The sequence below is a fragment of the Pomacea canaliculata genome, linkage group LG6 (genome assembly GCF_003073045.1).
Source record: "Pomacea canaliculata isolate SZHN2017 linkage group LG6, ASM307304v1, whole genome shotgun sequence".
NCBI classification, from domain to species: Eukaryota; Metazoa; Mollusca; class Gastropoda; order Architaenioglossa; family Ampullariidae; genus Pomacea; species Pomacea canaliculata.
In genome coordinates this window covers 25,849,749-25,872,566 of record NC_037595.1, presented here as the reverse complement: position 1 = coordinate 25,872,566, position 22,818 = coordinate 25,849,749, and the positions used below count along the sequence as shown (strand labels likewise).

Genomic DNA, 22,818 nt, shown 5'->3' with positions numbered 1-22,818 from the left:
AAGCCTCTCTTACTGACTTGTTTAGTTTCGTTATCTATATGTCGCCTGAGTCATTCGCGTGAAAGCGAATGTCACACAGTGCCTGCGCGACCCAGTCACGTGACTAACACCCACGTTACCTTCCCGCCTACGTCAGACTGGTGCAACGCAGGCACGCTCACACTCACATGACCCCTGGTGACCCATCCCAGTCAGGTCCCTGCGTCAGCTTGACGCTGTGACTAAGCACAAGTCTTTGTGCATCTCAAGCTAAAATAAGAGATGATATAGCTACGCAGCAACAACAGTCGATGTCATGTCCAGAAGTCACTTTTATTTGTCTCTAGTTGGAGCCTGTGACCACACGTAGATACGATCACAGCCATAAACAGATTCTTTCTCACCATACAATCCCATGTCTTAAAGTACGAGTGGGTGCAAACATCTTCTGACGATTAGTTAAAGATCATCGCGATATATTTTACCTCATGAACCTGGGCGAATACTCTCCCTTTCTGTCATCGAGATACACGCCCACACATCTCAAGTTCTTACACGGTGAGTCCTGGCCAGGTGGGAAGTGCACCTGAGCCCTAAGGACCTAAGCTCTAGCCTGATATCTCTGATTGGCAACTTGCTTTTTCATCATCTTCTGAGTTTCCCCACAAGCGTCGGTTATAGAAAACGGTAAAGGGTGAAAGGTGACGAGGTGCAACAAGATTCAGGAAGTAAAGTGATAACACAGGGGCCATGAGAGTGACACCTGAGAGATGAACACTTGACCTCCTAGAGGACCTTGTAGGTGGGGAAAAGGTGGTGATCGACCTGTGAGGAAGAAAACGGTCGATGTCGAGATACATATTGAGTCACATATTGCGACTTTTCACTTTGGCGACAGTATTTCTTGTCTCTCATTTTTTATTCTTTGGTCTTTTTGATTCTCGTATCAATTGAAGTATAGTTGCATCTCTCTCTTCCCACCCTCCCCCTCGCCGCTTATTTGTTTGTATAATTATATGCATGGTGTACAAACAATAAAAGCTGACTAACTATTCATAGTGTAACATCTGAAATCACTCGGTGATATCCGACACCGAATAAACAAATGGTTAAACTGAATATAAAATTTCGTTTATTTTTGTTTGGGGTGAGGTGGGAGAGGGGAGATAGCCGATGCGACTTCCTTGTTCTTACCGAGATAATACGTCAGCATTTCCCTACTTTTCGTCAGTAATCCACAAAACCTTTTTTAATTGTTATTTTCTCTGTAGGAGTCGGTATCCAACATCTCAAATGGGAAGTCATCAAGTGCCTGCGCGACCCATCACATGACTAACACTCCCTGTGTGTGATGGTCACACTTCCCGCTGTGTCCGGTGATGTAACGCAGGCACCACTGGGAGTCACACGCCTCAGCCAAGTGCCTCGGTCAGCTTGGTGAGCTGGAGAAACCCAAGTCGTCTTTCATCGCAGGCTAAAATGAGAGATAACTGCACAGCAATAACAGTCGATGTTTTGTCATCTACGCTCGCGACAGAAGCCCGCAATGATCGAAGATGCAGCAAAAAGGTTAATATTTGTCGCACGAATGAAAATAACTGTTAGCAATATTTCTAAGTCTATGTCTCGTCACTCACATGCAATTTTGCTCCGTCACACATCCGTTGAGACATTTACATATTCTTTCATTCAAAATAAACAGAGTATATTCGCCTCTATGGGCCCTATCACCCTCCTACGGGACAGATCCTCACAACCTGACTAACTAAAGAATTATTATTTAGTTTATTATACCAAGTAATCACTGGAAATAATAACAGATAACCACAGTTTGAGTTCGATTCTAGAACGGTATCGACATAGCACATACAGTTCAGAGTTCAAGGACCCCACGGCCTGATCTGTAAGAGGATGCTGTTTACGGAAGTGTACTCACAAAGCATCCATTGTCACCGGGGTTCACAAACACAGTTCTGCTCACTACATGAAGACAGTTGCTGCAGCAAAACGTTGACGGCTAAAAACTCTTGTCCCTTGCACTTTCGTGCCCTGCACGTGTGACCCGAGTAGATGACAATCTCACCCAGAGATGACTAAAACTCTTTGAACTGCTTGTGATTGACATATTAATCACTGGTTGCTGAGGGAACGTGGCAGGGCTGAGAATATCGATCTGCTAATTAATCAATAATAGAAATACGCGAGGAAATCGAATAGTGATTGGCCTGTTTGGGTGAAGAGAAAGCGATAGTGAATTTAGTAATTCATATATCGGATTTTTAAAAAAAATTACCTATTAACACCTGGGCTCGGGGTTAACTACTTGTATGTGTGACCGAATATATCATGTATGGCATATTGCACGGTCACGATATATTCGGTAGATATTCAACTACAGCATGGTCACAAGGTTATGTAGGCAATGACGAGACCAAATGGAAGAAGGTTTAGCAATCTTGTTTTATAATGTATATTTATTGTTTTACAATTAAATAATTTGTTACAAATAATTTAACAATCTATTGTAAATAATTCTTGGAACTAATTTCATAATTTGCTGTAAGTAATATAGTTTCATGATTTAATAACACTATTACACAAAGTCTTGGACTTATTGGTGCTTTCATTACTTTCTATAATTATCTCACATAAAACAGGCCTGAACTCTACAAAGCAATAGAAAACTTTCATCAAATCTTCTGAATTTAGTTTAGAATCCAAACAATTCTACAGCGATAAATCAACAATCAGGCATGGAACCTATATTAAATCCCAAACAGCGATTTTAATACATAAATTTCAGTCCGCTGATGCCCATAATTCACTAACTGACAGGCGACATTACGTAAGAGATGCTCGAGGCCTTCTCGACATTAAAAAAAAAGTGTTTTCGTTGACATTGGTCTTGTTTAAGCCGGGATCACATGAGTTATTTATTTCGTTGAGTAGTACCATGACTCACCTCACACCTACGACATCCGAGTTCTGACAAACCGTCAGGTAATACCGTCTTCCTAGAACCTGAAGCATGCTAACCTTATAAATGCTGATCCTTGTTGTTGTTGCTGCTGTTGCTGTTGTTGTTGTTGTTTGTTTGTTTGTTTGTTTGTTTGTTTGTTTTTTTGTTACAAATTGTTTTGTGCGTATCTGTACAACGACGTGCCCGAATGTTTCAAACGAGTGCTTTGCGCTCACGATGAAGTCAGCTCACTATCCTCGTCCCTCTTCTGATCGGGGAGTGGGGAAAGGGTGGGAGAGGGGAGAGACGGATTATCAACTATATTATCACAACATGCTCACAGATGATTGGCTAGTGTGAGATCCTTCTTCCCACCCTTCCTGTCCTACCATCTATCAGCGGGACTGCTGGCTCTTCTTGCCGCAAGAGGTCAGCAGGTCCAGTTCACGGTTCGAGGACAGTTTTTGGTGATGTTCAAACAACACTGTGCTGTGTGACGAGAGAAAGACATCACAAGTTACGGTTATCGCTATTCTGGTCTGAAATCTGACGACTATTTCTCTCGGAACTTCAGCATTACTACACTCTTGCCCGTAAAACGTATTCCTTGTCTGTTTGTCTTTTTCGTTTTCTTAATTATTTTTAGTCCTTTCACTTTTTTCACTTTATTTTTTTTTCTTAAGTCTGTCTTTCTTTCTTTTTCCTTTCGGTAATTATTTACTCCTGCCTCTTTTTTTAATAATCTTTCTTTTGCTATAAGACTTTTAAATTATAACTTGTAAAGCATTACTGCGAAAATGTACTTACAAGCCCTGATAAGTCGGCAGATAATAAAAAAAACTAGTTAAAAATATATAAGGAAGAAGAGATTAAGTCAGGGAAAAAAAGGAAGGAGAGAGTGAGATAGATGGCCATGGCAGTTTGATAATAGACAATTACCTTCACCAAAACACACACACTTTCTGTAGCAATTCCTAAGGCACTTATCTCAGAGGGACTTTTTTTTACTGAGTTCCTTAGCCCGAGTCGACACCTAGCAGTCAACACGGCACTGTCACAGAAACATCCTACACTTTCAGTAGCACCACCGGGTAAAGACTGCCCATCTCAGTCGGTGATTATGCGACGAGTCAATAAACTTTTAACAATAACGAAGGAAATTAAAAGAACATAACAGCGGACGTCAACAAACTCCCAACAAACGAGACATCCACAGACATGTCGATGTCGACTGAATTAAGCAACTGTCAGGGCTTTTGAAAATTTGTTTCCTAGCTTAGTAATGTCTTAATATACGCTTTTTCATTGATTGATCGATTGAGTGAGCTATATGTTCATTTGGAATTTTTCATTCATTCATTTGCGTTTTTATTTGTTTATTTGGCATGACATATGTGGGCATGACGACTACTAACACGTGCGAAATACAAATGACATCGGCTGGTAAGCCTGTCACGATGCAGCTGCGAAGACAAGAGCTCGGGCACGTTTTACAGACTGCGAGGAAGGTGAGATGTTGATGTGAGACATCCTGTACGCACTAGAAGCTCTGACCGACACTCCTTAACCGAGTTCCGCGAACTTACAACCTCTCTCTCTCTCGCCCCCGACACGTGCCGAGTCATTCTGGCTCTGACGAACCACTCCGAGATACTTTGAGGATAAACGTTGGGTACATCACGCGGGCGACTTCAGGTGAATGCCCACAGGTAGCACGTCTGACTAGGTTTTCAGACTCCTGCCTGTCATCATTGACGGAACGAAACACTCTGTCAGAAAACTCAACCAATCCTGTTTCTCTAAACAGTGCTTACGCTGTCATCATTTATATGTCAAGATACCCAAAATTTGATTACTTAATTTGCACATGAACAATCTGTAGTGTAAAAATGTTGTTCACTTCTTGTTTTGACCAGCTTGTTGTTGTTCTTCTTCTTATTATTATTATTTACCTCATGCTTGTCTCAGCTTCACTGTTTTTCAAATACCATTGGATCTCTGCTGTTTTTATTCTGTAGAAAAAAACTGCAAAAGCAAGTTTCCAGCAACTTATCAAACAAAAAAATACTGTTACCTTTACAAGACATGACGGGATTTTAGAAATTATTAACGGTGTCAGGAACATTCCCACTTCGAACAGGTTTAGTTATTCTGAGACCAACGCCTACTGTCGGGGGAATATGGAGGATTGTAAATAGCATTTTCGAGCCCTCTCGCTGGGTCAAGCATCTAGCCACATTTTCTAAGTGACCTTAAAAGCCCGGTTGAAATCCATTGCGTAGATGGAATATGTCAAGTCGAAGGCAGTAAATAGCTGTAGTTATGGAGGGAGCGTGATTTTCACTCACGCTCAGCTCTCATGTGGGTCACGAAACTTCGCGATTGCTTAGTGAAGAAAGTAGACAAGAAAAAAAATGAAATGTCGTGAAACCTAGTGTTTGCTTTCGACAGTGATTTAGTGAAGGCAGAAAAAAAGAAAAAATATAAAAGAATGAAAGAATGGAAAAAAACTAAAGGAACAAAGCAACAAGACAAGAGAAACAGATCTATCATATGGAAAATTAGTACAAGAAGGAATATGTTGTTCAAGAACTTTGTAGGCAATGTTGGGAGAATATGGAAAGGGCGCTCATAAAGATTGATAAACATCATCATCATCATCATCGTCGTCGTCGTCGTCGTCGTCATCATCATCAAAGCACCCACAAGGTTGAAAAAGTCATCAATGTAGTTTTCTCTCATTGTTCACTTCTCATCACACATTCTATTATCATTCGTTTCCTCTTAGCTTTTACATTCCCCTCCTCTTCGTCGCCTTTGAACACTCCCCCATTCCCCTCCAACTAAACTAGTTTTGTTTGAAACATCTGTGCATCAGGATGTCCTACAGAAGTTAGAAATGTTGGCGCCAGCATTGTGAAACAATCTTCCTATTGATGATCTCGAAGTGTTCCTTCGTCGTTGTTTTCGTCTGTGTAAATACGATTCGATTTATTGTATATTATTCCCGATGGTAGCCCCTTACGCTATTAGCAAGTTAAAATGCCGCTTAGAGTTTCTTCCCCTTCCTTTGAGAAAGTAAAACTGCTCCACGTGTCTCGGGCCTTGAGTGTTATAAATTACTTCTGTATGTCAATCAAAAGAGTACATGTATTTGTTTACACTAGGTTACAGCCTAGACTAATCCAATACGTTCATTGGTTATGCGATAACGGGCAGATTACCTCGCCTTCCCTGCAAAGAAACAAAAAATAAAAAACCAACCAAACAAAAAAACACACTTCCGCGACCCTGACTTTCCCCCCTATACCCTTTCCCGCCGCCTGAGTGCATGAACGTTTCTTGATATAAGCGGTGGCATACGTACCCCAGTAAGTGAAACTAGCTAACGGATGCTTGTTATTTTTCGTTTGCAGTACAAGGGAGAAAATTACGTTGACGGGAGGTAATAAGAGCGAAGCAGTCGTGTCTAAATTTAACTTTCTCGCGGAGGCTCTTAAGTGAGACAATTAGGTGTACGGATGTACTTGATGAATTTTAAAATAAAAACGCCTCCACAGGCAGAACACTTGTCTACAGATTAGCAGCTTCTTTCAACCGGACATAGGACTACAGCCGAGAGAAATTCAGCTGACATATCTATAGATATCATCATTAAGAAATAATGAAGTCACTGTTTTTTCAAAGTGATAAATGCTGGACTTCTCGTCAAATGTCAGGTTCAAAACTGTAGCGCCTACCACCCAGTTATTACAAGCTTAGGCTCTTATTTATAACCAGAAGCCAGTCCTTAACATCATGACCATTGCTTTTTTTTTTAACTGAGTGTCTTTATAGCAGTTATTCTACTGTATACAAAAAATGTTCAAAGCTAACAATGTTTGTATGAATATGTGATATCTTTAGACATTCCTTTGTAAGTTAGCGGACTATGCAGTCTGTGTGTGTGAGAGAGAGAGAGCAGACACGAAAATGCGCGTCAGTCAACACGGAAATCAATGACAGATGCAGCCACTAGTGACAACGTTTGGCGATCTTCAGTCAACATTGCGGTTCCAGGGCTGGTCGAATATGAAGCTTCTGTCTGAGGCTTGTGTTGTTTTTATAAAATTGTTGATCCGATGATAGGAGCAACCTCTCTTACCTTTCATCGGCGACATTTATTCAATGGAGACTTGCAAACAGATTACTCCGGTATGCTGTCGTGCCCTTGCTTTATGCATGCCTCGAATGTTTACTGTCACTGCCGCGTTCATCATATGTCGTTAACATTACTAAGCTTATTTTAGCTTCTTTTACACTTGCACCTGAAACTAAGTCATTATAATTTCAAAATATCTATGTGAATTATGTTTTATGCTTAAAACTTTAGTATCTTTATTATTTAAATCATAACCACACCGAAAGAGACAATGTACACATACGTGGCATATGCAACAAATTTATATTTAGCAATCATCCTCACCTTTGCTCAAGCCTCCGAGTGGCAAACAACGCGGAATGTAAAAAAGAAAACATCAACAAAACCAACGTACGGAAACAAATATGCAACATATTCTGTCACCCACGCACATCCCCTTGCAGGGGAAGAAACTTGAACGTGAAACAAGATGGAAACTGTGGATAAAACAAAGCAAAGGCCAGCTGCAGATGCAGGAACAGATCAGACAAAAGATGGATGGCGCTTAGAACTGCAGCAGGCTGCAAGATGCACTGATCCTCCACACGAACTATGGTCAGGTCCTCAGTAATATCGAGGTCTTGTCCACACTCACCCAGCCTCACCCCCAACACACAGCCTTAATATTGACAGCAATATCAGAATAATTGTTGATATTCTGACATCAATTTTGCTTAACTATTTCCACAAAACAAAATCTGCGCATGTAGTTCCTCATCTGCCTGTGCTCTACGAGTTCGTGGCTGCGTCGTCACTGAAGGGGAAAACAACGACCTTGTAGAGGCGTGAATACTTCATCTCTATTCTCAATGCTATATTCTTCCTCCCAACCCCCCTTCATCTATACCACCCTGCATGTGGCGGCCTCGTTCCCACCAAGGACGACATAATTATGTTTCTTTATCATCCTTACTCCCACGATCTGGAAACTGTCCATCATGCAGGAAGCCCGAGGGTGAAGATAAAAGAGGGTGCTTTTGCTATCCAAGTCACGACGCTGTAAGCTTTATGGACTCGTGCTGGCCCCGATCGTGGTGAAGGGAAGCAACAAGTAATAATAAATAATAATGGTGTGAGCTTTTATAGCGCGGTATCCCAGCCAAAGCCAGGCTCTCCGTGCATTATAAAAACAAAAACATGACAGATAAAATCTCGGTGGCTCTGTAAAGTTAATGAGAATGCCAGGTCGTTCTTCTGCCAAATGACAGTCATAGACGAAGATGTCAATGAGACAGATCTTCAGTCACTGGACTGGAGCAAAATAGATAAAACAAAATCAAACACGTATGTCAAATCGTCAAGAGATTATCTAGAGGATCACAAAGTAGAAACTGCAGTAAAATGGTGAAACGCACGACTTTTTGGCACTGATGTAAAGTTTATCCCAGGGATGCTTTGTAAAAGTGAAGAAACTGTGATGGTATTAGACAGAGAGGGTTAACGATGATGAGAGAGATGATAGTAGCAGAGGAGTAAATAAAAAGACACAGGCAAGTAAACAGTCAAACACAATGCCTATGAAACAGAAAGACTGCAGATCGGTACAGCTGGCACTACAAGCACAACAAATCCTAGATGAAAACGAAAATGAGGAGAGCTGCCCCCTCACAACTGTGATAAGGGACACCTCTTCAAGTGGGCGATATGACAAGCGTCTTCGCGTCCTTAGGGCAGTTATCATTGTCGAGTGCTCCAGACTCTGTCAAGCTCGTCAGGAGCTTGAGGTGGGGACATGGAGGTGGGGAAGTGGGGGAGGGGATATATGGGATGACTGCGTAGTAGCACTTGTTTTTCCCATGAGTGTGTTTGTGGTTTTCTTTTATTTTTTTTTTCTGAAAGGGAACACTGAAGCACTAGTGGGATGCATATTTTTCTAGGTACTAAGAAAATCTCACATCAAGGTACTAATCGTACTATCCTCGACATCACCAAGCACACAGAGCGATCAATAATACAGACGTCAGGACTGCACATGAATACTTATGTTTACATTGTGAGTACGTCAGCCAATGGGAGATCTGGAAACATATATCAATAAGGAATATCGTATTTTCACGATTTCACCCTTTCTGTCCCTGATGATGTGTTTAATAGGCGCATGTTGCTAGAATGGATGACGGGGTATCAACCAGGATTTTAGGAAATCGTATCTTGAGTTTTGTCCAATCATTAGAAAAAAATATTGCACTTCACTAGTCCTTTCAAAGTCACAATGATGCAGGGTGTCGCTTAGTGATGGAAAAATGCGCTAGCTTCTAGACCAATGGCGTTTCTTTGAACAGCGTCTTCTGTTGGTAATTCATATTTATTTATATTGCTACATTATATGCGCTTATCTTTGAAATTGTAGGTGACATGGACATCTGATTAACATACTTTCATTTCTAATGTAATTCCCTAGTTTTTTTTTAACCGAAATGACCAAATATCCCTTTCCACCCCCCCAACCCCATTTAAAGACTTCTTCTACGATAACAATTTCTTTCAGACCAACATCCATGCTCTTCTGTGACTTTCGCAGATTATAATATTAAAATTTTTTCATAATTTATTGTTGTTAGATGAAGGGGATCGAGTAGTTACACTATCGTTTCATAATAAATTAATACAAAAAAAAGCTGATGAACTAAGCCTATAGATATACATGTTGGTAAAGCTCGCAAGAGCAAAATAATGGCTTTAATCTGAACAAAAGTCAAAAGAAGATCGTGCCATGAGTTTAGCAGCCTTGACAACGCTATCACAAGTTTTTCTCGAAGATTTTAGAAAGAGCTTCTATGGCGAGACGTTAGCGTGTCGATTACATTCCAAAGATGGCGTTCCCGACTTGGCCCAGGAGGAAAAACGTCGTGATGTGCCGGGCGACACAGCAGCCCACGATCTCTCTACTCGATGGCTATTTCCGGGTAAATATGTCATCAAACACGCACGAAGAAACAATTCTTTCTTGTCTTTAGAAAAGAGAATCTCTGCATGGTTCTTTCCTGCCTAAAATATGGCGTTCGTGCAGACGACATAAACAGAGGAGATATTCTTGAAAACACGACGATTTTGGTCTCTATGAAAGCTTCCTAGGAGAAGAGAAGATCAGACCTGTAGAACAAAGAATCAGTAAGCAGAAGGAGGAATGGAGCTGTCAAATGGTCAGCCACTCCACGTCATTTGTTCGGCAAACGTTTACATATAGAAATATTCCAGTCACATACTCGTCCATGTGTGTCTGGTTAAGAAAACCCTTTGCCATTAAGGGCGCTGTTTTTCTTTGCTATTGCCTAGTTAATGAAACTTTGATTGAGGAGGAAACGAAAGTCTGCTGTTGACCCATCACGATGTATGCCAAGCTTGGCTATCTTAAATACAAACAAGAAAAGAAAAGTGCTATGCAGGATCAACTTGCAGTGTCGTTTGCCAGTAAATCTCGATGCAAGTTGGAGATGATTAGCTTTGTTGAAGAGCTCACTGAGGTAGTTGTACATGCAAACTCATGTCCAAAAGTGTGGCCAGAAGAACTTTCCAACTGCTGCAAACTTACTTTTGATGAGTAAATAAATCTTAATTTTAACAGGAAGTAACATTTTTGGATTACTTGTACATGTAACAAAAAAAAATCCCATTATTGAAGCATATTGCGTTTTGACTTTAATCCCTCCTGAGACCAACTGTGGATGCTAACATGCCCTCTTTGAGGGGTATGGGCACGAGTAAAGGAGTGAAAGTGACATTGGCATATGTGTGTGTGTGCGTGCGCACCGGGATTAGTCGTAAAATGAAGAATAAATTAGACCATGTCCTCCTCCCACACCTCTCCGTTTATAGCCTTCGTGGGAGTAGCAAATAATGGGCAGCCTTTCAATATACATCCAAAGTGAATTAATCGTCTTTTTGTGTAGGTTTTGAAAAAAAGAGAAAGGAAGAAATGAATTTTCCGTAAAAATGTTTCGACGAAAAAAAAAAAAAGGATGAAAGCGTAGTCACGTTAATTTTAGTTTTCATGAGTAACAAACACACACGCAGGTCATCAGTAAGCACACTATGATCTCGCTTTGGCTCCTCTACCCTGCTGTTGATTGATGAGCCTATTCGGCCTTGCATGCCTCCCAAACGTGTCCTCCGTGGCCTACTTTCCGCGACTAGACCGCCGATCACGGAATCGGTCTTAGCACATACAGCGCGTGACACCAGGCACTGACGTCACACCGGCATCCAGATTAAAGCAGCACGCTTTGCGGAAAGATCGTGGTATTTGCACTTCGGTGCCGTTACCATAGGATTTTTCTAGACCACTAAACTCCCCACCACCACGAAAAAATATTAATTAACAAGTCACGACTCGAACCACGAAGAAAAAAAATCATCATTTCTTTCCGTGATTGAGAATAGAAGAATGGTGGGATTTTTTTTTTTTTTTTTTGCTTCTCTCTGGCATTTTCACAGGTAGCATGATCGTGATAAAAATAAGAAACGGCATTACGCCGGGCCATCTTTTTAAGTAGTGCTTCAGAAAAAGCTTCTGCAGAAATGTTAAGATGTGGTTGCAACTGAGAAGTTGTCGTGTCAGCGATAGGAGTTTATTGATTTTTGCATTTTTCTTTCTTTCTTTTGCTTTTTTTCTATCCTTACAAATTGAGCGAGCTTATTAAAGTCTCCGAATGGGAACTTAATTTTAGGTGATTTAGTTTTCCTTTGGGTAAGAGTAAATCAGAAATGGGTACATTTCCGGCATGGTGCACGTTTAAAATTTGCTTCTATGTCCACATTTCTCTCGCAGCGTTACTTTATTTTCTGCTGCTGAAATTGACTTTGGTTTCAGAGTTCAAAATTATTTTCACACCAGTGCGTATAATCCATTACTTAGAATACAATGGTAAAAAAATCTGAGTTTTTAAAAAAGTTCCATTTGCAAGATCGATTACTTCAACATCGTAGCTTTCATCTCGATTTGGGGAACAGGTCAAGACCGTCTAACATCTCAAGACATCATAAAAATACATTCACTGACTGGTTAGCATCTCATTACTAAACACTCAAAGTTCTTCCGCTGGCTGATGCCTTCATCGACGTTAGTCCGTTAAAACTTTAGGTCACTCGACATAGGCTTCAACATCTCTTAAGCTTAATGTCGTATTTGGGTAGGGTGGTTTTTAAGCCAAGACCCTTGACATTTGCCCCTGGCAAGCCTTACCGAAAACAGCACATCGCAGTAAAAGGATGCAACCTCCAGGCAGCTGAGAACTTCCCCTACCTGAGCAGCACTCTCGAACACAGCAAAGATCGATATGGAGATCAACAGTCACCAAAGCGAGTGCTTCTGATAGTGCCCATCTCATCCCCCTCGCTGCCTTACCTACGCCAGTACTTTCTTTAAGTCAGCTACCAAGTCAACAGAATCAAGTGGGAAAGGCCCGCCAGTACTCTAACCACTCCTGCCAACTAATGTCTACCTCAAAGACGATCCGACAGTAGGTGGCTCACGTATAGTGCGACTAAATGCAGGCGTCATGCGACTTTCCTAAAACTCTGCCTTGCACCCTACTGAATGGACACGCTAAGAGTAAAAATCTCTAGGAATTACCGGAAATTAAATGAAAGGGTCGTTTGGAAATCTTAATGTATCTTAATTGGGAGACTATTCAGAGTCCGAACCTCGTTCAGGCAAACATCGTTCAAAGAATCGTTAAAAGCCCACCAACTGTCCGAACCATTGCAAGGTGCCACAAGCGTGAATGATGTTGCATGCCCGACTTGTACTGGCCTTATGCAAACGAGATACCAATGATGGATGACAGGGCGTGCTGTACCAATTGGTGCGCGATCGACAGAAGTTGCCCCAGAAAGGCTGCGCACGCACGCGCACGAGACAAATATAGCACCGGCGCGTGCGCTCGACGTGACCGAGATCAATTTAGTCTCAGGTGGTGAAGTCACGACCAGCCATAATCATACACGCTTGGACAGGTCGGTGCCAGACTAGGCGTATAGCTATGCACCACTTTTTATGCTTTCTTTTATTTTCTTTTTTCTCTTTTTTTATGCCCATGTAAGTGGCGGATGGCTTGCTCTGATAAAAAAGAGGCATTTCGAAAATTTCTAGTTATAGAAGCACCAGCAATAAGGTGTGAGTGTACTTGACGGTTCCACATTTACCCAACCACACCTCTTTGTAGACAGTTGCACTGTCGAGAGTACGCGTGCTGAACTCTTTAGTGCTTGCTGACTCAGCTTGCATAGGAAAGAAAGAAATAAAGTAATGGCTGATGCTGTCAGAGAGTTCAGAAATGCAGAAAGGAGCAGAATTGGCTGTGTAGATGGTCCTGCGGCAAAATCCTGGATGACAGTGACAGGAAGTCAGAAAACAGCAAGCTGTATAATGGATGCACCATCGAGATTTCACGTGCACTCTAAGGCGGCAATGCTTCTATTGTGACATTTTTCTGCAGTTTCTCGTTTTCCTTATGAATTCTCTACTAGTGTCAGAGTACTATGACACATTAGTATTTAAGTGTCCTTAAAAAAAACTTACCCTTTTTGTGTTTTTGCTCAGAGTCTTCAAGAATCCATCTACTTTGGACTTGAGTACCTCGTTTTCGTCCTTCTGGAAATAAATTTATTAATCAATAATAAAGACCTTAAAGGAAGCAAAGTCGACCTCAAGACGTCGAAAGAAAGAATGAAAGCGAAATTGCTACTTTCTGTCTAAAAGGTTTGGAAGCGACCCACGAATTACCCCTATCATGTTTTTCTATTGTCTCTAATGTGTTATCGAACTTGCTTTACATTGCCCATTTGAAGCCCGGGTTGTCAGTTCGAGTTCTCTTTCAGTTATCTTTCAAGGCTTAAAGGCCTTCTTTTGCGGACTCGTTTGACGAGTATGTGAACGCTTTGAGGATTGTTTTTTTTTTTCATGAATATAATCACACAACTGACAGTATAGGTGACAATGCTCCATAAGCTTATGTTTTTTAGCAACATCTCCACTCATATCATTCTACTTTCGAGTGGGGAAAGTTGACAATATGTGTATGGTTAAAGTTTTAAGTGATGGCATTTGCTAAAGCAAGGTTTGGCACAAGATACGGTTGATTTAACAATACCCCACAGGTAATGAAGGTGTGAAAGTCGTTGTCGTAATAATGTATAAGAGAGCCATCCGAGGTGGAGAGAATGGAGTATGGGTATACTTGAGATTAGTGCGGGGATGGATCGCGGGCGCGAGCGAGAGAGAGAGATATTAATTTATTTTTTAAAAAACTGCAAAATCTTACTATCTTCTTCTTAAGTTCATTGAGGCCCAAGTGCCTGGAAGGTATAATGTTCACAAAGGAATCCTCTTTCGAAGACGAACAACCCGACAGAGATCGGTTGGTGCCAGCTATCTTGAGGATGACATCCTCCTGGTCGTCCTCCAGATGTGTGGCGAGCAGTGAGGCGGAATGCCTGTGGTCAGAGGCCTTGCGCAGCCCCACGTACATTTGAGACGACTGGTGGTAGGAGAGTGGGGTGGCCGTAATTCTGTCCATGACAACGGGCAAGGAGTTGGTCAAGCTGAGCTGAGTGGACTGCGACGAGCCTAGGAGAGTGTGCAAGAGGTCAGAATTTGTGAACCTCAGGCAGTATAAGTGAAATCACCTCTGTGTGAAAGCACTTTCTCCCAAAAATCATCATCATCAATCATCAATCATCATAAATCATCATCATCATTATTAGTAAACAGAATGATTTTTTTCATAGTCACAAAGTTCAACGAGACGATGAGAAGGACACGTTCGATAATGAGGCGACAAGCATGAGGAGAAAAGAAAGTAAAAGGAGCTCTCACACACACACGAACGCACGCTCTCGCGTGCTTCACAAAAGCAGTAAACGCCCAAGACCTCTAACCCCACTGTCGGAGCTGGAAGAAAACAGTTTGATCCGCCTGCGTGCTTGAGGGACAAGCTTGCCGGCCGGGACTAGTTGCCACCGTGGCCGATCAACGACTGTGATGGCATGTCGAGCACCTTTCTCGTCCAGGCAACACTGTTGGCCATAGCGACAGGCAAAGCACCGACGCTTCACATGGGACCTGCCAATGGATGGTCTCAGCAAGGGGGACTCTTGATGCGCCTCCCTGATGGTAATGGTGATGCTGTTGCTGTTGTTGTTCTCCGGCTCCTCCCTGTCCTTCCACTTAGTCCGCAGCCCCTTTGCCAGGTCCTCTAAGTCCGGTTTCCTGTGCACAAAAATATTGCAAAGACATGTCCAAATCCAGCTGAAGACGTTCCTCCAAAACAGTCAGACTAGACCTAGACACCAGCAGACCTACCTGGCCTTCGGGAAAAGGTCGAGATAACCCGAAGGGAGAGAGGCAAGTCCCCTGGCTGTGATAACGCAATAAGTGACATAATAACTGTGTGAGAGAGGCAGTTGATGTACTCAAGCAGGCTGGGGAGGAGCTAACATAGGTCTTTACTGCTCTGTGCCAAGAACGCCAAGAATGGATGCAATCACTAGTCATACTTCTTTCAAATAATGAAAACACATTAACTAAACATAACTACAAGGCCCTGCAGGGTTGAGGAAGAGAATCTAGCTGCCCAGAAGTATCTGCACCTTGATGGTTTAACGCGCCCATTAACACGAACACCATATACACTCAGCAGGAAGGGAGAAGGGCAAACTGACCCAATCAGACAAAACTGTGTCAAAATCTAAACATACAGTGTGACAGAGTATAGGATATAGAATAAAGCTTTCCACAGAATATACCTATTTTCCTTGCATTATGCATTTTTATTTGTTTATATTTTTTATTCAAAATTTGTTTATAATGTATTACTCATAGCAATATATGAAAGCTGGAGCAGACTAAAAACACAGATACGTCTACATATTTCTATAAAGGGAGCGAAAGAATTATGCTGAGGAATGCATAATTAGAAAGCCCCTCCAAAAAAACAAGGGAAGCGTACTTCAGAGCTTTGTGCAGAAGCATGGCGCTGTCCTTGTACGTCATCGGACTGAGAGTGTTACCCCCATCCAGGAAAGCTACGGCCCTTGGGCGGTAGTGCAGGCCGAGTTGGCATTGCACTTTGCGCACGGTGTAAGGCACCGTGTTGAGCGGATGTAGGAAGCTGCCCACCTCGTCCCGGTTGTCAGAACGCGCGCCGACCGCCGCCACCTCCGTCGCCGCCGCCACAGTAGCAGCAGCCACCGCCGCCAACGATACCTCTGCCACTGTTGTCTGTGCCTCCGGCGGTCCTTTACCGTCGACAATGGAGGTGTCAATGATATTAACAGACGATTCCTTGCCCGGTAACGATCTCCGTTTTCTGACCTCTGAAATCACATCAATGGTTTTAGCTTGCTCTGGTGGGGGTTGGATGTTTAATCAAGCGTGACCTTCAATCGTAGCGGGCGGGATATTGAGCTCAGTTAATATGTCGGGTGTTGTCCGTAGACACAAATAAGGGCACGGTAGTGTTTGGGTTAGGTAACTCGCGTTGTTACCACTGTTGTCAGAAACAGATTCACAGGACTCTATATGCGACACCTGATCGTAGGGCCGGCGTTGGGAGGTTTTCTCCGGTTTCCTTCCCAGTCCCCCTCTCCTCATACTTTTAGACGAAACCATTTTCCTGTCAGACCAGTCAACCGACATAGACATTTCTACTGTTTTCCCCCTCTTGTGTCACCATTCACGGTTTTACAAGTACTACAGATTTTGGGAAAATTGCGTTGCTATTTTGAAAAAACAATGTGAAACTTGTGCCCGAAATGTGTAAATTGGTTTCTGGAGACAGGAAGAGACAAAGAAATCAATTTTGTGAAAGGTGTGGGTAGGGAAGGGGGAAGATGGGAGCTCTAAATATCTCCGTAGAAACATATCTTTGTGTTTTGTTTGTTCCTAGTGTGCTTGCTTCTTTTGCCTTTTGCATCGTAATTATTGCAAAAATTGTATTGCAACGTTGCAAAAATTGCGCCCGAGTGGTATCAACTGTTTAAAAAGAAAGAAGAAGCGATCAACCACAAGCTCGCGGACGTGCACATACATATACACAGACGAAAGATCAGTCTTGCCTCTAAGCGATTCCCATAGCCGTTCTTCTCGCATCCGAGAAACTGACTTTTTGTAGTCTCCGTTGGCTCTAAAGCGAAAACCTGGTAGGCGTAATTGGAAACTGTCAGAAGAGTCCCAAGACTGCGCCCTCTTTTCTTTCAGAATATGCTCCTCATGTTTGATCTTGCCTAAAGCCCTGTAAAGGCTTTTCTCGAGATACACTTTCTTCCGTCGCAGCTCCTCACGGTACACGGCGTTCTTGTGCAGCAACAGGGATGGGGTACTGGCTGTCTTCGCAACAGAAGTTATTAAATCCATGTCAAGAAAGCTGAGCACCGCGAGATGAACCGTCAGCTCTGACTATTTACCGCTCCGTTTTCATTTTGAGTCCATTATCAGGCTACAATTAACTCCCGATTTTTGGTATTTACACAGCCGAAGCTTCCCACTGACGAAAGAGCCTTTTGTTTAGATGTTTTACTACCGTCTCAAATGATTTGACGTCAGTTTTAGAAACATGCGTCATTATCGTAGCCGACGTCATTCCTGAGTGACTGATGAAGTCAGCGGCCAAGGTCTTTGCAGGCAGAACTCACGTCGATCGAGGTGTCGTGAAAGGATGGGGATGTAACATGGTTCATGGTAGCGAACGGCCGTACAGAAGAGCAGGAGACATGGCAGATGTAAAGTGTCATGCGGCAGAAGAGCGACCTGGCATTCTCACTAACTTCACAGAGCCACATGAATTTTGTCTTTTTTGTTTGTAATGCGCAGAAAACCTGGCTTTGGTCTGGATACCGCGCTATAAAAGCTCACATCATCATCATTGGAATAATAATAATTATATAATTATTATTTAATTATAATAATAATAAACGCAAATTTGTATAGCCCAGACTCACACTTCTATATTAAGGAGCATACTCTTAGCGAACAAGACATGGATAACATACAAGGGACAGAAAATCAAACAAACAACGGAGGATCGATATGCACTACGGGAGGATAAACAACCTACAGCACTGATGATGAATAAAGACTAACACAGAAAAAACACAAAGATGAACCAAATAACAAGAACAAGAGCTGATCAAATAAAGACGTTGTGCACGGTTTGTTTGTTTGTTTGTTTGTTTGTTTGTTTGTTTGTTTTGTTTTTCTCTTCCTGCTTGGTTGAGGCAAATCGCAAGTTCTTCTGCACATCATTTTTTTCCGTTTAGAGCCACTAAGAACAACTTAGAAGGAAAAACTTTTTCCAGAGAAAAGTACAACCATAGTTCATGGTCATCGATAGAAATATTTTGTATTTTATACAGATTTTGTACCATGCAGACAAAAGGTGTGGATCTGCATAGGTTTCAATGGGTTCTCATCCCCCAAAACACACACACACACAAGTCACCGCACGTATTATAGTATATTAATCAGACTGAAGGAGTAAATAAATCGCATTTCGAAAAGATGCAGCGTGGAGAAAAATATATTCTTCTCTACCTGCAATGATCGTCTGCGCCAGCAATCTCTGTAAAGGGAAGTAACTCTGTTGCCTTTTGCACACGCCTCGTATGCATGACAGTGCAGTTTATCTGTGACGGCTTCCACACGCAAGTCTTTTGTTAATAATATCTGACATGGTTGTCAAAGCTGTATGTGTGTTGGCCGGCAGTGTGCATGGCACTCTATTCTTCGCGCAGGAAGTGAGTAGAAAGATTGATGCAGAAAACAAACATTGTATAAAATAATGACCTTATTGTCGCTGCTCGTTGGTCTCATTTCACTAGTAATCCTCCCCTTAATGTATGTGCGTAGTGAGTTGTAAATCTGTTACTGTGTCTGTGAAATAAATGTTGCTGGAATCATTATGTAATGCTTGCGGATAAATCATTCTGGCGATGGATAATGTTCTAGCAAGCAAGGTTGAGGTGGTGGGGGATAAAAACGGGGAACAAATTTTGATTCAGGAGAACCAGCACTTATATCAGCAGATCAATTCAACCAGGTGCAGCACAAAAGCTGAGCGGAGCATCAAATTTAGTTATGTGACTTTAGAAGGCCTTTTTGTAGTTAATCATGGGCAGTTACACATAATACCTACGCCCCCCTGTTGAGTCTGGTCAGCATCACTCCTCTCTGTTCAAGCATTATATATCTTTCTATAGCTCATTAGGTTTTCAGCTTTGTCATCTCAGTACCACACAAATCACTAGAGAAACTCAGAAATTGCCTCTTGCTTGATTACATCAAGAATAAATGGTCTCCTCACATATTCCTCCAAAACAAATCATTCAGGGTCCATTATAAAGCAAGAGTAAATTGTTTCCCCAGGCAAAATCAGTAACTTGAGGGAAAATGTTTCCGGGTATAAATAGTGTCAAGACACTTGCAACATTACTTCATGTTTCTTTGCCACTGCTTTATAAGTACAGCTCCAAATGTAAAACAATATCTGCATGGTCTAGACATTGGTTTATAATTTTGGAAACAAGATGCTTGTCCTTGAGTTCCCCCAACTTATTCACTGTGTCCTTTGAGTATACAATAACAATGTCTGTGCACTTCATCTTCGACTTTGTAGTATCTGCAGGAAAAAAAACTAACATAATAGTATACTACCATTGGACAGGAAAGGTAATGTGACTTACATAATTCAAACATCACACTCATTTCCATAGCACTGCTGTCTTGGTGCTGGCCCCTTTATATCAAACTTTTAACCAAAGACAGCTTTGTATTGTAATGTAGCATGTCATTGTTATGACTAATTTTTTCCTGTTTTTACTGGTTTCTTGATTATTAAATTAACAAATGCAGTGTCGATTTGTCAGTGTGATGTGGGATTATTGACTCAACATACTTGACTTTTTCAATTTAGAATGACTCTTCACCAACCAAAGTAACAGGACAAGTAAGTGGTCTAACTCAAGGCAAACATGGATTTCATATCCATGAGTTTGGAGACTACACAAATGGTAACTATTTTTATTTTTATAAATTAACTTTAGTTTATAAAAATGTCATAGAGGGAAGATAATTGCTTTTAGTAAAAAATTATTCTTGTTGGCATTAGAGGCCTTAACTGTAGTCCTAGCATATAGATTCTAATGAAAGATTAATTTTTTAATGCTTTGTTGCTCGATAGTACGCTCAGCTGTAGAGTAAAATCCTACTAGGTCTGTTCTGGCTTGTGACTGAAAACTGCCCTCTGCCAACTCAGTAGAAATGGTAACCTTACACTATATAAAGCAACGGAAGAAAAGAGTTTGGCTCTGGAATGATGTACCTCAGGCACAGCAAAGCACTTGTGCCTGTTGCCCCAGCAGCCACTTGACTGTGTGATTCTGCCATTACCATCAAACAAAATTTTCTTCCTTAAATTATTGAAAATTAAATATTTGTAATGTCAGCCATAGTCTTGTGTAACATGATAATTTTGTTTGATGTACAGGATGCACATCAGCAGGGGCACATTTTAACCCGCATAGTAAGGAGCATGGAGGTCCTGACATGGCAGAAAGGTATAGGGTAAACAAGTGATTCAGATTAGTTGCAGACCAATTAAATAAGAGTTTTAAAAAAATGAGAACTTAATAGAACGCTTACAACAGTTTTTTTTTTATATTTCTAATTGGAAATGTCACTGATATCTGCTGGGATTTTCTGTGGAATTGGTGTATGGTCAAGTATGGTATATGGTCAAGTTTAGGTTTTTTGCATTGTTAACCCTGCCACTATGCTTGAATCCCTCTTAAACAATTGCAAAGTGTAGAAAGATGGCAGCTTTATAGCCATTTTAGAGGGGAGAGATGAGTAGCTATGATTGATATTCATTTGAGCTGTTATATAGTGAAACTGGGGTGATAGTTTCATCTTTTACATATTTATGGCTTGTAAGCATTCCTGGTAGAGGAGACTCATTCTGAAGAAACTTTAATTTTATTGATTGTACATAATACTAGTTCATCATTCCTTTTGGGTTAGGGATGGACATGAACTCCTTTATTGTTTTTCAGGTTGTCATGCAACATTTGACCTTATTGGTTATTTGTGTCTTTTTTTTTTTTTAAATTAAGACATTCGGGAGACCTTGGAAATATTGAAGCAGGTGAAGATGGTGTCGCTAAAGTGGACATAACTGACAAGCAAATCCCTCTAACAGGTGTCAACTCCATTATAGGCAGGAGTTTGGTGGCAAGTATTATTCTGTTTATTTTATATCTGAATGCACTGGTGGTATCTTTCTTTTGTTAGATGTAACAATAACCTGATAGTATCTTTTTTGGTCTTTATATATATATACACAGGAGTTGTATGTTAAGTAGGTTTATTTTCCAGGGTTGTGGACATAATGATATAATTTCATATACATGTATGTGATGTTAAGGCTGATAATTGCTTTCTGTCATGCTGACATGATAAGTAATATTTTGTAAATTTGTTTTAAAATTAGAATTAGATTAAGATTAGTTTGGGGTTAGATAAGAATTCGATTTTATTATGTTAGGATTGGACAATTGGATTAGGATTAGATAGAAGGAAATTGTAATTAGATTAGGAGTATTAAATTAAAATTTTCTTGTGTCACGGGGTTGATTTTTGCTTTGTTTGGTGTACACTTTTCTGGAAATTACTTTGAATGCATATCTTTGCTCTACCAGGTACATGCTGATCCTGATGACCTGGGACTCGGAGGTCAAACTGACAGCAAGACTACTGGTCATGCTGGTGCTCGCCTTGCCTGTGGCGTCATTGGCATCACAAAGTGATTGTGTTTCCCTCAAAATAGTATGACTGACAGATCATTTTTTGACTATTTTTGAAGTGAACCTTTGTAACTAGATTACTTCTCAAACACATCACTGACCATGATACTGGATTTTTTGTTCTCAAGAATTTGATGTGGTTGTAAATCTCTATTTCCATCATGAATCATGCAAAATTTTATTGAGGTCAAGTATCATTTTGCTGGACTGATGGGTTGGCTTCTACTTTTTGGGGTATTTTTAATTTTTGGCATCTCAATTGACTAGTATTTCTTGATGCATATATATATATCATTTCTATTTTCTTTAGAACAGCACAACTTTGCTGCCCTATCAAGATGGTGTAATCTGAGGTTTTACCTAGATTTTTTTTATTTAGGGTACTTGTATGTTGCAGGAACTTCACACCCAGTCCTAACTTGTGAGAGGGTGTCTGCAAATCATTTTGTTGAATAAGAAATTCTATAATCAAATAAATTTCAGGAAATACTTTACAGTGTCTTTATTTTATGTCTGCCACCACATTATCTTCTGTATGCTCAAATGAAACAATCTACACTGTTCTTCACGTAATAATGTGCTGGTAAAACAGAAGGCCAGTCTGCTAGACTAAAGGATAATTGATAAGGGGAAATAAAAATCTGGGGAAGAAATACATATACACGGCAGTAGAAGCTAATCATCTTTTAAGGATCAAACATGAATTAACATTATAATCTTGAATCCATCATCCCTCCCTTTTCTAACACCACTGGAAAATTTTAAGTTATTTCATGTCCTTGGCAAATGCTATGCGAATCTTTCAAAACAGATGCTTGACATAATGGCTCCAGACAATGTGGCATTTCCAACATTAGGATTTGCACTGCACAGTTTACTTGGATACCAACATTAACCATATATG

The 22,818-nt window shown here is 41.0% G+C and overlaps 2 protein-coding genes across 3 annotated transcripts in view; one reads left to right on the top strand and one right to left on the bottom strand.

Annotated features, from left to right (window-relative positions):
* LOC112565688 overlaps positions 1-17,666 on the bottom strand; it is a 59,417-nt gene extending 41,751 nt beyond the window's left edge. Inside the window, 5 exon segments of the mRNA XM_025241333.1 lie at positions 13,639-13,710; positions 14,381-14,685; positions 14,990-15,327; positions 16,067-16,433; positions 17,175-17,666. Coding sequence (XP_025097118.1) covers positions 13,639-13,710; positions 14,381-14,685; positions 14,990-15,327; positions 16,067-16,433; positions 17,175-17,472 — 1,380 coding nt within the window. The 5' untranslated portion in view covers positions 17,473-17,666.
* A 1,025-nt stretch (positions 17,667-18,691) lies between these two features.
* On the top strand, positions 18,692-22,406 carry LOC112566824 (superoxide dismutase [Cu-Zn]-like). 2 transcript variants are annotated; one of them, XM_025243209.1, is made up of 6 exons: positions 18,692-18,851; positions 20,027-20,123; positions 20,600-20,669; positions 21,225-21,342; positions 21,810-21,936; positions 22,312-22,406. In XM_025243209.1, exons 1-5 carry the CDS (start codon positions 18,786-18,788, stop codon positions 21,915-21,917), a joined length of 459 nt encoding a protein of 152 aa, XP_025098994.1. In that variant the 5' UTR covers positions 18,692-18,785; the 3' UTR covers positions 21,918-21,936; positions 22,312-22,406. The 2 variants fall into 2 exon arrangements, with proteins under 2 accessions (XP_025098994.1, XP_025098992.1); XM_025243207.1 differs by having other exon boundaries at positions 21,810-22,406.
* Positions 22,407-22,818: the final 412 nt, after the last annotated feature.